The 17,145-nt window shown below is 34.6% G+C and overlaps 1 protein-coding gene across 1 annotated transcript; it reads right to left on the bottom strand.

Annotated features, from left to right (window-relative positions):
* Window positions 1-31: 31 nt before the first annotated feature.
* On the bottom strand, window positions 32-5,425 carry LOC110897386 (nascent polypeptide-associated complex subunit beta). Its single transcript, XM_022144136.2, has 6 exons — window positions 5,299-5,425; window positions 3,806-3,873; window positions 2,249-2,397; window positions 2,107-2,163; window positions 1,427-1,465; window positions 32-403 (listed from the first exon to the last, which is right to left on the bottom strand). The coding sequence occupies exons 2-6, from the start codon at window positions 3,871-3,873 to the stop codon at window positions 237-239; spliced, it is 480 nt and encodes a 159-aa protein (XP_021999828.1). The 5' UTR covers window positions 5,299-5,425; the 3' UTR covers window positions 32-236.
* Between the last annotated feature and the right edge of the window lie 11,720 nt (window positions 5,426-17,145).

The following is a 17,145-nucleotide window of genomic DNA, read 5'->3' as shown; positions in this document are numbered from 1 at the left end:
GTAATAGTAATAGTAATAGTAATAGTAATAGTAATAGTAATAATTTGGTGGTTGGCTGCAATTCAAATCCTCATAAGACAGTGTCTCAGAGTTATTTGTCATACATAAAAAAATATACAACAAAACATGACCCGTAAAACAACAATCCTACAAGTTGCAGGTAAATAAAAAATAATAACTTAAAATATCTGTTATGCAAAACGAACCACAATGGGCTCACATTCGACATGCTTATCCTAAGACTTTTGTCCTTCCTCTGCAGCGGCTTCAAATGTCTCACCCGCCACGAGTTCCGGTACTTCATCATCGTCCTCTTGCGCTGTTGTGGCTGTAGGGCCTTCACCTGGCGTCTGCTTCTGGAATTGCTCGGCTAACTTTCTCAAGTTATCCAAGTTATCGGCTCCTGTAAATATCAATCCATTACAGGAAACATTATATTTTACTGTACCGAATAAAAAACAAAACCTAAATGTGACGAAACAAGCGGCTTGTACAATGAGTCAATACGGGTTGGACTGACCCAACAACACTTTTTCGTCCTTTTGTATTATAAATATAGTTTTATTAAGATGAGTAAATTACGTTTTTGGCCCCTGTGGTTATATCACTGTTACTATATTAGCCCAAAATAAGAATTTTTAACATATCTACCCCCATGGTTTCTATAACTAACCATTTTGGCCCCTAAGTCTAGACATCATGGGGGCCAAAATGGTTAGTTATAGAGACCATGAGGGCTAAAATGGTTAGACTCAGGGGTCAAAATGGTTAGTTATAGAGACCATGGCCCATGGGGGCAGATGTGTTAAAAATTCTTATTTTGGGCTAATATAGTAAAAGTGATATAACCACATGGGCCAAAAACGTAATTTACTCTATTAAGATATAAAGTACACAGATGATCTCATGGTCCCTGTTGTTTACTAAAATTTTGGATTTGGTCCCTAGCTTTCCAAAAGTACATAGACGGTCCCTGTGGTTTGCACTTTGTAACGCATTTAGTCCCTAACTTTTGCCAAAAGTACATGGATGGTCCCTGTGGTTTGCAATTTGTAATGCATTTAGTCCCTAACTTGGACATGCTACAACCTTTAGATTTGTTGGTTGGCAACTAAATGCATTACAAAGTGCAAACCATAGGGACCATCCATGTACTTTTAAAAAGCTAGGGACCAAATCCAAAATTTTAGTAAACCACAGGGACCATCCGTGTACTTTACTCTAAAGAATAAGATCCCTTAATAAAAATGATCTAGGATGTGCGCATTTGAATACAGGTTAGACGACGTTTGACCGGCGTTGTTCGATCAATCTGACCCATAAACAAATTAATGCAATCAGAGTTGACCCGATTTCATATAAATGGAATAAAAATGCCGGATCTAACACAACCTGATGAAAAATACACAGAAACTTTTAAACATACCAAGCTGGTTGAGAATGCCTGGGAGAATATCTTGTAATTCTGAAACAAATCATGATAGAAAATTAAGTCAAAAAAGTGAAATAAAATAAATCCAAGTAAATAATTCAACTATACAAAGAAATATATAATTTTTGGAAATTAATAATGAGTTGGGATATATTTCTAAACAATGTTAAAAGACCAAAATTTACATAGGAATATTACGCTAAACAAGTCTTGGATATGGGCAAAGACGATGTTAATGAGACATTATATATTATATATTATATATATAACGAAGTTCATGCTTGGGAATAGTGAGGTGGTGCTAAAATGCACCATCTCCCTTTGCTAAAATAAGCCGTACTATCTACACTAAAATGGGCCGCTTTTTGTGTTTTTCTATTTTTGTGTGTGTTTTTTAACCTTCAATAGCACCCGTATACTTTAATAACTAGAGTTCGTTAATTATACTGATTTTCGTTATTATACTTTTGGAGTTTTCCCTTTTTGTTGCTATACTGAGTGTCGGTACTGTGACAATACCGTAATAAACTAAACTGATACTGATTGGAATCCCGACGCAACACGCGGGGGACATTTACTAGCAACTTACGAAAATGAAATGCTTGTTAATCCAGCAAGATTATAATATTAAAATGTGAAAGTGACATTCAGAAATAACTGAATATGTAACATACTCTTTGTTTGTGGAGAGCCGCTAACGACCCAAGTGTTGGCACCAATAGAGGCTTGAACTGAAAGGCAAAAGCAAAGGTTGATGTAAAGATGTTTACGACAAAAAATGAAAAAAAAAATGAAATGATTATCAAAGTTTGACACCTTTGGGATTCGAGAACTGGATGACAGTTTCGTCCTTAAAAATGTTAACTTCCTCGATTCCTGGTATTGCATTTACTCCTATCCTCTTCAACGTGCTTTGCAGCCTTTTGTCGTCTGTCGTGGTTGTTTTATGAACAGCCTTCTTCTTTCTGCAAAAAAAAAAAAAAAGCCGCGTAAGTTACAACTTTAATCACTTTAAACTGCTATGGAAGTTTAGTTTTGGAAAAAAAAGATAAATAAAGAATGTCACAACTGAAACTAAAACATTACAGATGAGTAGGGGTGCAAACGAGCCGAGCGGCTCGCGAGCTACTCGAGATCAGCTCGAGAAAAAGCTCGAAACGAGACGAGCCTTATCGAGCCCGAGCCGAGCTTGAGCCTCAAAACAAAGCTCGTTTGTTTATCGAGCCCGAGCTCGAGCCTCGCATGTGAAGCTCGTTAGGCTCGTCGAGCCTTAGTGTAAACGAGCCGAGTCGAGCCGAGCTTATTTAAACGTATTTACAAGCCGACCTCGAACCTAAAAATAAGCTTATTTAGTAAACGAGCCCGAGCCCGAGCTTCACTTATCGAGCTCGCGAGCTTATAAAGTCTATTATTTATATTATTTTTATTTAATATACTAATTGATAGATAATAAATGAGCCGAGTCCGAGCCGAGCTCGAGCTTTAGAAAATACAAACGAGCCGAGCTCGAGCTTTGAAAACAAAGCTCGAATCGAGCCGAGCTCGAGCCCGAGCTCTCATAAGTTAATCGAGCTCGAGCCTGGTCGAGCTCGGGCTCGGCTCGTTTGCACCCCTACAGATGAATGTGATATTTGTAAACTAACCTTTTAAATGATACAAAAAGTTCATTTTGCTAAAAATCAACTAAAACAAAAATTTAAGAACATTAGAGACTGAGAGTCGGTTGAACAAATTTCTAACCTTCCTAACTAGCTTCAGGTGAAAATGTCGTCGTTAGTTGATCAACAAATCGTACAAATCTTACCAACATGTACTTCTGTATGTAATCATATCATATAATGGAGGAACAAACATCAAATATTCACATATGTTATCTGTATAGCACGAGTTAATTACTGTTTTCGTCCCTGTGGTTTGTCAAAAATCACTATTTCAGTCCATTAGTTTAAAACTTGCGATTTCAGTCCCTGTGGTTTCACTTTCATAACCATTTCAGTCCCTGTACTTAACAGAATAATGGACTGAAATGGTTACGAAAGTGAAACCACAGGGACTAAAATGGTTACGAAAGTGAAACCACAGGGAGTGAAATCGCAATTTTTAAACTAATGGACTGAAATAGTGATTTTTGACAAACCACAAGGACGAAAACAGTAATTAACTCGTATAGCACTTATAGCCTCGAATGCTAGTAGATCGATCTAAAAGAATTACATTTTATCTTGTTACAATAACCATTTTAAGTTAATCATATAACTTTCTAGCAATAAAATACCAAAGAAAGACATTCCCATTGAAGCACTAAAAAATAATCGCCTCACAAACCAAAAAGTAAACACAGATCGAAAGAGCACAATCGTAAAAGAAACACACCTTCTCACGCTACCCTTCCCACCTGTGCGAACAGCACCTGCCATTTTTTGTAGCTTTTCCACATTCATCTGTTATCGGAATACAAAATGTGTAAAGCCTTTAACATTACCAAAGTACAAAGTTACAGTAAACTTCGGTGAACGCAACATACACAACATCCACGCAGACGCGATGATGAAAATGTAGGCTTATAAACGAACCAAACGAACACAAACAAGGCTTGTTCATGTTCGTTCGCATAACTATAACCGAACAAATGATTATATGGTTCATGCTCGGTTGTTAAAATAATAAACTTGTTTGTCTATGTTCGCTTAGTATTCTAAACGAACATAAACATCCGTTCACATAGCTTTAACCGAACAAACAAACACTTACACTAATAGATTATAATGGTCATGTTCGTTTGTTAAAAAATTGAACTTGTTAGTCTAGGTCCGTTCAGTATTCTAAACAAACATAAACAAACATAAAAGAACGAACTTAAATGAACATAAACGAACCAATGTAAACAAACAAACCTAAACAAAAGAACATAAACATGATCATCATCATCATCGTCATCATCATCATACTCAGTAAATCCCACCCGTAGCAAAGCAAAGGTAGGGTCTGAGGAGGGTAAGATATAGACAGCCTTTCCTCTACCCGGTAGGAATAGAGAGGCTGCTTCCAGTGAGACCCCCCGGATCGATAGTAGTTTTGCATCAAGCCTTGGACATAAGGCACATAACACTCAAACAACTGAGACAAAGACCGATTAGTGCCTGTACCCTTTTGTCTTTCAGCTATCAACGCCACCACATGATGCATGATTAACCGTCCTCAGCTTTCAACGTTATTTTCACGAAATTAGTAAAATAACGTTAAAATTAGTACACTTTCACTTTTGCCCCCCCCCCCCATGGCCCACCCAAAAGAACATAAACATACAAACATAAACAAACGTAAATGAAAAGCCGTTAACGAACAAACATACACTAACTAAGACAAAAAAACACAAATGTGTTCTTTTTCATTTGTTCGTTATTCGATTAACAAGGTTCTAAAATCTAATCGAAACAAATGATGGTACACAAACAAACATAAACAAACATCCACAGGCGTAAATAAACAAGGCGGACATGTGTTCATATCCGTTCATTTAACTAAAACAACAACAAAAAGAAAAACTGTTAACAAACTCCCCTCCGAAATGGTTCACCAAACATTCAATTCGCATGCCTATGAAAATGCATACATATACAACCACAACTACAAACGCAACTGTTCATACAAAAATGATATTATATAAACTCAAAACACTCAAATCGGATCTAATTCATGTCAATTCATTCATCAAACTACAAAATCCACATCTTTAATTTGATAAAAAAAAACACATCAAATCATGCTGTTCGTATGAATTAAAACAAAAAGGAAATGAGTGTATATATCTGAGATTCGTTATGCTATATCGAATATTAATTGAATTGAAGAAGAAATGGATTTACCTTAGCGTCGAACGGAAAGCCGGAGTGAAATGAGGGGTGCTAACGACTGAGAACGGATAAACCCTAGTTTTAGTTTTTTTTTTTTTTTTTTTTTTTTGCTTTTGCTTTTATATATTGAAAATTTTAAGTTTCATATTGCCACCTTGTACAAATTATAACTTTTATATAGAGTAAATTGTCATTTTAGTCCCTAAGTTTTTATTTAAATTGTTATGTTAGTTTAAATAGTTTTTTTTTTCTCCTTTGAGTCCCTGACTTTTTCTTTTTCTTGCCATTTTGATCACATTGCCTAACTTAGTTAAAAAACCAGGTTATAATCAGGGGTATTTTTGACATTAAATTATTATGAGTTTTATAAATTATGTTGTAAACTATCCCTGGTTATCACTACACAACAGTTATGCCAAAAATACCCCTGGTTATAACCAGATTTTTAGACTGAGTCAGGCAATGTGATCAAAATGGCAAGAAAATGGAAAAGTCAAGGACCCATATGAGAAAAAAAAACTATTTGGACTAAAATGAGAATTTGGACCAAACATCAGGGACTAAAATGGCAATTTACTCTTTTATATAGTTTCAAAAGTTTTTGGTTATTTATTTAATTTGATGTAGGGTTGTTTGGCAACTTCTAAATGGGTAAATGTCGAACGCTAGTAAGAGGTCTGAACTATTAAGAGCCAGTATAATGTTTAACCATTCAGAGACAAATGTCTGACCAATTCAGATAAGAGGTCTTAACCATTCAGACTTAGTATGATGCTTAACCATTCAGAGGCAAATGTTTGAATCATTCAGACATCTGTTCGCTAAACAAACAGTCTAAACCATTAAGTGTTGAATCAATAAGATGTCTGAACCATTAAGAGCTAAACAAACAGCCTCGTAGTTAGTTTACTTTAGTGACTTCATGATACTTTGAATTTGTTCCGGCTATTAGTAAGGTGTGAGAATGGTGTGATGAGAACAAACAGTATTTTTATTGCGGGGATAGAGCAAGGTCAGGTTACTCTCACCGACACCCACGACCCTAAATCTATTTCTTTATTTTGTAATATACATTGATAAAGGATAATAAGGAACTCTTATAAGTTCAAAAAACTTTGAAAACCTCGTCTCTACCATCCATTTAATTAAAAGTTAACTTCCGTTTTACTCCCTGTGATTTGGCCATTTTAACGCTTTTGCCCCACTTTCATCATCAGCATCTGGCAACCACCTGAGCACCCTGCCGTCACACCTGTCGACCACCACCAAAATCGCCGCCATACCACGACCACCACCATCGCCGCCATACAACGGCCACCACCACTGCTATCAACACTATCAGGTTTGTACCATTAATTCTCACGGTGCTCCTCTCTCTATCTCTAAGACAATTGCCCTCTCTCTCTCTCAGTCGGTATTACATGTTTTTTACATACAATACAAATTAAAATTTTGTAAATCCTAAGTTCTAAAATCTATACACTTCATAAATATCTGAAAAACTCTTGTTGAAACCCAAAAAAAAGTGTAACACGTGAAGTTGCAGAAAATGTGAATGAGTAAAAGATATAACACCTTCTCTCTCCTAATACAAAAGGTGTAACATGTCAGAAACATGTAACAACAAAAGGGTGTAACGTGTGGCAAGTTTTACTCACTCATTGAATTTCATGAGCTTTTTTTTAACTCTTAATGGATTCTTCTCTATAATTAACCTACATATATAGGGAAAGATCCACTAAAAAGTGAGTTTTTCTTAAGTAGCCTAAGACTATAGGGTATGGGGATGGCGGTTTGGGTCTTGGATTGTCACGTAGGACCAAGGAACCACCGCTACACCATGGTGGTTCGCATGGTTTAACCATGACAACCATAACCCTCTTTCAATTAATTAGGGGATTTTGATTGGTGAGGGAGAATAATGGATAACAGTGGGGTCATGGTCCACACCATATAGGGTGGTGGATTAGGTTGGTTGATGAGGGTGGAGTGACACTGTGTCGACGTGGAATGTGGTGGTGGTCATTTGGGTCATGACCACACGACATAACCTAAGAAGAATTATAAAGATGATATGTGACATTTCTTATAAGTAGGATGAAAGGGCATTTTAGTCCTAAAATACAAACTCCCACCCCTTTTGTTTTCTCAAAATAAAACACAAACAACTTAGTATAAAAAATTTAGCATAAAAAATATAATACAAAAAAATCTAGACAAAAAATCAAGTATAAAAAATTCAGCAAAAAAATGTAGCATAAAAATTCAGTACAAAAAAACACAAAAATGTTATACAACACATATTTTCTGGGTTTTTTTTAAGTTGCTATATTTTATCTATACTATATTAAATGCATTTGGAGGATCATTTCAGAAAAACTTTCAAATGAAAAGAAAAAGAATAAAATGTATAGGTGGAAAAATATTAAATAGTTTTTCTCTAGTCTCATTTATTATTATTTTTGATTAATTTATTAGTCATAAAGACTATTATCCCCCACACTAATTTCTTTTTGCCTACACATCAAAATTTATTCTGCACATTTTGAAATTTATCTTACAAACAGCTCGTAATTTATCTTACACTCTAACTTAATATTTTTTTTTTGAAAAAAAAATATATAATTTGAAAATAAGTTACAAATTTAATGTAGTTAGCTATTAAAGAGGAATAATACAAATTAATGATAATTTAGTTTACTAGTATACCCTTACAATAACATTAGATACAAATATTAAATAAAACATTCTTATTCGATAAAATTTCTTGTTTACCTTATTACAGATAAATTTCCTCTCATTTGAACTCTCCACTTGAGAAATATACCAACAAAATTTAAGTAACTACAACATTAAAACCTTATAAATAAGCAACTACTTTATGCATATGGTAGTTGTACCATTGGCTTTGGGGGTTTTTCAAAAAAAAAAAAAAGGTTATGCATATGGTTGTTCTAACCTTGGCTTTGGGGTTTTTTCAAAAAAAATTGATTTTTTTACTTTTCACCCAAAAGTATTTCATAAATTACTTTTAACCCAAAACTTATTATCTTTTGCAATCTATCCTCACAACTTTTTTTACTTTCAACTTTGGTCCTTTATAGTTTTCATTTTCTGCAAATTTTTCGCTTTATGCTTCATTCTAAATTTTGTGACTTAAGTACTTAACACATCGCAACGAGCGTCTTTGGTTTAACGTTTTTAAGTTTCGTTCTAAATTTTGCGAGTTAACACGATGCAACGTGCGTGTGTGGGTGAACGTTTTTACGTCGTCTATTTTTTTCCCGTTTGACAGGTTCAACATAACGTGCGGGTCCTAAATCGACGTAGTTATAACTAAAGAATCGCCGCCGCATTGCGGCAGGTCGTAATTTTAGTTAATAAAAAAATGCAAAGAAGAGCATATAACTAAACATTTACTGACTTCCATCCTTTGAAGTCCACTAATCATAACAGCCTTTTCCCTCTTTTGAATCATTGAGGGATAACCAAGCTTCAAAGGGCCCCAGCTTCTTTCCAGTTAAGTTTGTGAAACTCAAATGCACCTATGGAAACATTAGATAGAGTTAGAGGCACCCGTTTAACCAGAAATGGATTAATACGGTATTAATCCATTTCTGGTTAAATGGGTTAGTTTGGGTTATACATTGCCTCTTAACATGTTAAAATCTTAAATTTCAAAAAACGATTAGATCACACAAAATGTATTCGAAATGCATAAAACCCCCTAAGTTGATTCATTTCAGTAGTTAGAATATTGTTGCAGTAATATAAATTTTTTAATTATAATCGTTATTTTCCAGTGAATTTCAAAAAAAGACAAAAAAAAATGGGTATAACACTATGCCGTATGGCAGTATAGATTAAGGGCGGACCTATAGTATTACAAGGGGTAACCTCCGTTGCCCCTTCACACTCCAGTGACGCTCCGACAGTAGTGTAAATCTTGGAAAAATTTGACGTTTTTTCGATTTCATTACCCCTTTTTTGAAACGTTACCCCTATGCAGATTTTCTAGATCCGCCACACTATGGACCAGCCCAATTTGTTCTCTATGTTTATTCTAAAGATTTAAAATGTCACTCTCTGTATCTCTATATTGGATAACAAATTAACACTTATGACTTATATGTGCACTTATGACTTAATAATAAAGTTATTCTACAAACTCAACAATTAGATGTGCACTTATGACTTATATTAACCTATAAAAATAACACTTACCAGAAAGGGTTTTTCTAAGATGATAACAGATGGCACTTTTACTACCTTCAAATCAATCTCTTTTCGCGTGAAGGGCTACACAAATGATGAAAATAGTAATCAAATGCCCAAGAGAACTCTTAAGCAAATACATCATAAGAAACAGTAGCGTATAGAAACAAAATTTTATGGTTGGCATTGAAGATTGTGAAAAGTTGGTTGACTTACATTGCCAGTTATATTTTGTGTTTGCAGGCGCCCGGGTTCACCCAAATTTGTACGCCATGTTATCTGAAGTTTACCAAGAATATTACTCCCCTCGCCTTTTGCAGGTGCAGATGACATTTTCAATGCATAAAGATAATTATAAATTCCTCCACCTGCTCTAATAAGAACAGGTGGTTTGAATGTTTCTCTGTTATACACAACAATAAGATTACACATTAGTTTAAAACCATTTTAAATAATGACACACAATCCGTTCAAAACTAAAAACTTTGTTCAAGTAATATATGGCATATCACCTAGTTTATGCTTATATAACCACCTAATGGAGTTAGTAAGTAGGTAAAGTAGTATTTCTAGATGGGTCTAATGAATTGATAAATAGATTAAATGAATCTATATCTATATCTATATATCTATATTTTCTGTAAAAGAAGAAATCCTAATGACATAAGAAAAACTGATGTGGCAGCCAGAGAAGCTGTCCAAGAATGCTTTTTTGATGTCATTACTGCATCATAAAGCATAATATATAAAATCGTTTTAAATTCTATTCAAACCTCTGCCCTTCACTTTACAATTAAACCTCTTCTCGTCTTAGCCAAAGTAAACCTCTGTCCAGATTCAAAATTCGGGCTCCAAATTCAAAATTCAAAATTCAAACCATGTATTCGAATCCTATAAATAAGATATATGAATCTGGCTCCACATTCAAATTTCAACTCTATCTCTCTCGCTCATATCTGCGAGCGTATCTCTTTCTCTCAAATGCATATTTCTTGTGATTCAGCCGGTTAATCTCCGATTATACTTCTTTGTTCGAATGTTTGTTGATTCTGTTTACATATCATCGTTCCAATATCATGTGTTTGAACTTCTGTTTACATGTTATCGTTCCAGTATCATTGTTCCAACATCTTCGTTTCAATGAAGCTTCCCTTCACACATCAACCTTTCAACATCGATATTGCAGTATCATTGTTGCAACATCGTGAAAAGTTGCATGTGCTACCTTCTTTGATGGGAGAGTTGCATTGTTCGATTTTCGCTAAATCAAAAGTCAGCTTTTCTTATGTTAGCGAGATTTTCCTCTTTTATATAAAGTATAGATTGGTGCAATATCATGAAAAGTTATATGTGCTACCTTCGTTGAGAGGAGACATTTGCATTTTAGGTTTGTTTCTTATTTTGATTACCTGTGGTTTAATTTGATTATGAACAAACAAGTGTTGATGATGTTGAGAGTTTTAATTGACATTGGCATTTTAGAATATGTTAAGATGCATATTGATATTATTAAATTAAATAAACATACATAGAAAAATAAAAATTTACTGAAATATTTATAAAGTATTACACGCTAGAGTTAACACTTGTTAGGATTTCGTAGACTCTGTCCTTTCTCCATGTGATTTCATGCTCTCGTTTGTTTTTCAGATCAGTTAGCATGTTGCAGATTTTCTGATCCTGTTTTAGTAGTTGTGTCAGAAACTCTTCTGCATTCTTCTGGAAATCTGATGGAGGAGAGTGGAGGACTTCGTCAAGCAATGCTATGCTGTTCCAGGTTTTGTTGTAATTAGTGTCATTGATTATGTCGACTTTCCTGTTTAGTTCTTCATCTGTTCTTTTTTCTTTGAGTGACCACATCGAGAATTGTGTTTTAACATCGCTGGTGTCTGACCAGTGGTAGAAGCTGAAGTTTGCCATGTAGATTTTTGTTGGATTTTCTGATTTGGAACAATTTTTGACAGACAGTGATTTATAGGACAATTTGTTGATGTTTTGAATCAAAAGTAATCATCGGTCTTTTATAGAGTTTAAAAACGCGTCTACATGGTAAATGAAGAGGTTAATTGTAATTATGATAATCTGCTTTTGTTCTTTGAAGTTTGAAAATTTGTCCCTTGGGTTTCCTTATATTTAATTTTACAGTTTTCCCATAAAAGTTGGGGTTTGAAAAGGTTTTTGCATTAAAAGACTGCTGTTTTGAAATATACATTAATATGTTTATATTAAATCTACGCGTTTTGATTGATTAGATTATTAAATGTACAATGACTTTAAGTGTGATTTCTTTCACTGATAGATATTTCAGTATATAAACTCATAGCCACTTCACCTGTTTTTCATCACGTTTTCCTATGAAGATATCATACTTTCAGGAAAGTCGAGTAATATAGTTTATTGAAATGGCGTCATTCACTTTTGCAAAATCAGATGATTTAAAGCAGCGTTTTGTCAGGCAAATCGAGGAACAGGTGTATGAAGATAGGGCTACTCTTCAAGAGCTGAAGAGATGTTTTGATGGATTGCAAGTTGGCCTGTTCACGAGAGAGCAGGTTTCCAGAAATCTGATGCAGATGCCTTCAACTTCCGTTCGTGAGCTTTGTGTTGCCAGTAATATAGAGTGCGGTGATAGAGACGTTTAGTTCATGGCGATGCTGAAGGACATACATCGAGAGGTTCAGCAATTGATGGAGTTGAAACTAAAATTTCTTAATTCTTGCTGTTATTGTTAGATTTGAAAGTTTAGTTGTTCAGTATATTATGTAATTATTGGACTTTTAATGTCATGAATAAATGAATAAATTTTAATCTTATGAATCTATGTTGTTGCATTTTAGTTTTACTTATTTAGTGTTTGAGTTTGATTTAGATTATGTTGATGTTGAATTGTGTCTGAACAGATGTTTGGTAAGTCAACAGAGGTTTAATAGGATCAAGGGTTGGTTTAATGGTGAAAAGATGAGTGCAAAGATAAAACAAGGTATAAAATTTGATCACTGATAGCAATTTTTTGAAGAATCTGTGCTCCTGCAAATTACAGAGAGTCAATATTTGGAGTTATAAAAGGTCTGTTGTAGTTAAAGTGTGGTAAAAGAGAACATCTGCTGATGATGAAAGATTGAAGAAGGAAAGGTCTGTATGGGAGACCAGATGTTAAAGAACAACAAATGATATTCAAAATATGTTGAGCCAACAAAAGGTTTTTATAGTAACAGTGGTTAGGTTAATAGCAGATGTTGGGAGTTTGTTAGTCTATTAGATTAGATGTTGCACATTATGTGAAATTGTAATTGTAGACCTTTGTATAAGCATGCTGTTTTTATCATATATTCGAACCTTCTTATGAAGCAACTGTGTATGCTAACGACTGTTGATTTACCATTGTTGAATAAATGAATAAATTTTAATACTATTAATCTTTGTTGTCGCATCTTCATTTTAATTATTTCAGTCATTCCTAAGTATTATTATAAAATTTTGAATAACATCTAAGGATTGCAGACTGATATTGATGTTGATGTGTAACATCTAGAATATTTGTTCATCAATAACAGTTTTTTGGAAGAATTTGCGATAAGACTAGGGTTGGCATATCGGGTCAACCAGATCTGTTAAGACACGAACACGATAAGACACGAACACGAAACCTGTAAACACGAACACGATACGAAATCTTATTGTGACAGATTTTTCAAACACGAACATGAACCTGTTAATAAACATGTTACACGAAATGACCTGTTAAGACACGAAAATGTTACCAACATAACATATGACCTGTTTAAGACGCAAACATGACCTGTTAAGACCCGAACACGACCTGTTAAGACATGAACATGACCTGTTATTCCATATTTGAAATTAGCAATTAAGGAACTTGGTTAATGAAAATTTAGTCGCCAAAGGTTCACAAAAGTCATAAAACATGCATAAACACATAATGTCTTAACAACCTTAAAATGAAATCCATAAAATTCTAATCATAACATCCAAATAGTTTCAACATTCAAGTTCCTATATGCCTTTCTTTCTCAAGATCTTCAATTTCAAACAATCAAACCTACACACAAATAATTATAGTCGTATTAGGCATGGACAATTTGACATAAACTCATTCATATAGTTTTATCAAGCAACATTTCTAGAAACATTTGAAGTGGGTACCTTGAGATGTTCTCTGATTTTTAACAAGCAACATTACTTGAAGCATTTGGAGTGGATACCTTAGGATTGTTCACGGAATTTGAAGCATCTGATTCACGGCTAATCTCAAGCGACATTATATCTTCTGTGAGCTCATCTACACTAACTTGGTTCGAGCCTACAAAGTACAAACAAATATACATAATAACATTAATAGAATACTATGAAAAAAAAACATAGAAAAATCAAGAGAAAAGACCACATAATAACTGATCTTTCCTTTCGCGATCTCTTTGCCTTGGGTTTTCTAACACTATCATTTTTATCATCTACCTCCACAGAGCCAACTTCATCATCTTCCAAATCCAAATTCATAGTGCTATCATTTTCTAGGTCGACTTTCATAGAATCGGAATCCATATCCATCTACAATAGAGAAAAAAATACATAAACTTACTCAAAAAGTTAATAAGGAAATTGAACGAAAAACTATCAAAGTTAAACCAACAACATACCGGTGTTTTGCCCTTCTTCTTCCCGACTTTATTTTGTGAATCACTCATGACTTTAATAAATCAGCAACTATATCCAAAAACAAAAGTTAATTGATTATAATGAAGTAGATTCCATATCAAGAAACAAACAACATAGAAAATAACGAAAGTATCAGTTGTTATCTCATAAGAAAATTACTATTTGTTGTCATATTTTACTCCCTATATGCATGTTTCATCTTGTATAATATCTACAATTGTACATTTTGTTCATATTTATCTAACTCTTTTTGTTCTATCTATTTTTCTCCATCATCATTCATATGAATTATTAATCATTTATGTGTCAAACAGCAACTATATCCAACTATATTATACTCAATGAAGGGGCGATGATTACATCTGTCAAACAACAACTATTTATCCAACTATATCCAAAAACAAATAATGGTGGTCAAACATTAACTATATCCAACAAACAGCCAGAAGCACAGGTCACTTATTATACTCGACTTTAATGAAGTAGAAGGGCAAAACAATAGCCAACATAGGAAGCACAGGTCACTGATTAAAGTGTCTTACCTTAACAATTGCGACTGAAGTTCGAAGGGATAGTGAGCGGCGACTGAAGTTCTTCGAAGGGATGGCGGAGCGGTGACTGAAGATGGTGAAGATGGCGACTGAATTAGGAATTTAGGGTTTGGTTAGTTTGGAGCGTGAATTAGGAAAATGGATTTCAAAATTTGGGTATACATTCTGACTCCACATGTCCCCACCCCACTTAATATTTGATATTTTTTTAATTTAAAATTATAAACAGGTTACTAACGGGTCTTAACAGGTTAACGGGTTTTAACCTGTTTAGACACGAAATTTTAACAGGTCTTATCGTGTCGACCTGTTTAGACACGAAACCTGTTAAGGTCAAACACGAAACCTGTTAACTTCGTGTAGGTTCGTGTCGTGTTATCGTGTTCGTGTCAGAATTGCCAGCCCTAGATAAGACCTAATTACAAAGAGTCAATATTTGCTGTTGTAAAAGGTGTGTTGTAGCTAAAGTCTGACAAAAGAGAGCATCTGTTGATGAATAAATGTCTGAAGATGCAAAGGTCTGCTATGAGCCAACAGATGTTAACGAGTAACAGATGATATTCAATCTTAAAATGCTCAACACAGGTTTTGATACTAACAGTGGTTGGGCTAATAGTAGATGTTAGACTTAAGACTGTTGAGTTATAGCTGTTGAAAACAACTGTTTTTGAAACTTCTGCTTGCCTAAAAATACATCCACTGCTAAAAGGTACCGTCTGTTGTCATAATTTCTGTTTATCCTAATGACTGTTGATTTACTATACTGCTTACTGTCATCCATTATCACAAGAGAGGTTCTAACGTGGATAGATGTTAGCTAAAAATCAAACAACTGCTAAAAGTTATCATCTGTTCTCATAACTTCTGTTTATCTAACGACTGTTTGACTCACACTGTTCCCAAATTCTGTAGTCAACCAACAGAGGTTTCCAAACAACTGTCATTGGTCGTCGCAAGAGAGGTTCTGACGTGGACAGATCTTAGCCATCAGATATTTGTAACTACTGCCACGTCAGTCTTCACTTTTTCTCTCTATATAAAAGCTGTTTCATCCCTAAATCGAGCTTCTACCACTGCCGTCTCGAATTCAAAATTCTCAAAAACAGTTTCCAACATATTAAAAACCCTCCAACTTAAACCCTGTTTCATTCCCAAATCACCTTCTTCTCCGATCATGTCTTTGAACATCAAAAACCCTCACAACTACCTCCCCATCTTCGAGAAAACCAGCAAAAATACCAGCTTTCACTCAATAATTGACCTTTTAACGTCATCAAAATACAAATCAATCCTTACTGCTGATGCTTCTGTTCACACAAAAACACTCCGACAATTTTGGTTTAATGCTGAAATAGAGTCTGAAGATAATAATCCAGTTGCCATCACATCTAAGGTCGGGAAAAGTGTGGTACGAATTTCTCCATTTATAATTTCCACTACATTTGCATTGGACGACTTGGGAGGTAAGACCAACTTTGAAAAACCTGAACTTCATACAGAGTTCATTGAAAGAGGGTATGATGCACAATTAAAGCAAGTTACTATGTACAAACTAAGCTTCCCTCCGCCAATGAAATTTTTGTTTCATACTCTTTTAGCTTGTCTCTCAGCCAAGACCACCACATTTAATGAGATACCTTTAAACATTCAGTATTTGGGTTATGCTATTTTAACAATATCTGATTACAATTTATCACAAGCACTTTTTCTGATTTGTTGAATAATGTGAAAAATGTGAAAAAATTGAAAAAAGGTGTTCGTAGTAATGCTTTTCTGTTGTATCCAAGACTTCTAAGCTACTACCTACGAAAACAAGTGTCACAAACAGATTTTGAACAAGGTGTAGCTTTTCAAATAAATAGTCTTACAAGTAAAACTTTTACTAGACTTATGGATAAAGAGTCAAAAGTTTCAAAAACAGAAACAATGGGGGATGAGCCTGTTTTAGATGCATCCACATCTGTTGCTCAAACCTCTGTTGTTGAGCCAACTGCTCCCGGTGAACATGACACCACAACCGGTATTGTGAAACACACACTAGGAAAATGCAAAAAGAAACCTGCCACATCCAAAAAGCACACCAAAACCAAACAAAATAAAAAGGTTCCTCTGGAAGATGAGATCCTAGAGGTTAATCAAGTGACAACACAAATGTCACTTGAAACCACTGCTGCTACTTCCTCACAGTTGTTGGAAAGATCTCAACCCATCCAAACTCCTCACGTATCCTCACAAAAGGATCATGTTGTAAGCACAGGGACACCACAACATGAAGTAGACCTTCATATGAAAGTATGTTTAAAAGTCCCTCTCCCAGGGAAATCTCACTTTCTAAGCCATAACCCTCTTCTCAAGTTCCATCAACAATATTACCTCTGTTTAAAGCAATTGAATTTCAGAAACAAAACAGTTCCTC

Source organism: Helianthus annuus, chromosome 13, assembly GCF_002127325.2.
Source record: "Helianthus annuus cultivar XRQ/B chromosome 13, HanXRQr2.0-SUNRISE, whole genome shotgun sequence".
NCBI lineage: Eukaryota > Viridiplantae > Streptophyta > Magnoliopsida > Asterales > Asteraceae > Helianthus > Helianthus annuus.
Note: the sequence above shows the minus strand (reverse complement) of the source record. Positions and strands in the feature narration are given on the sequence as shown.

What these genes read in the sequence shown, in the direction of transcription:
- LOC110897386 (XM_022144136.2), bottom strand. Translation starts at nt 3,873, where the DNA reads ATGAATGTGGAAAAGCTACAAAAAATGGCAGGTGCTGTTCGCACAGGT. An exon ending in CGGCTCTCCACAAACAAAGA is followed by an intron (nt 1,466 to 2,106) that starts GTATGTTACATA and finishes GATTTGTTTCAG; the next exon opens with AATTACAAGATATTCTCCCA. An exon ending in AGGCATTCTCAACCAGCTTG is followed by an intron (nt 404 to 1,426) that starts GTATGTTTAAAA and finishes TGATATTTACAG; the next exon opens with GAGCCGATAACTTGGATAAC.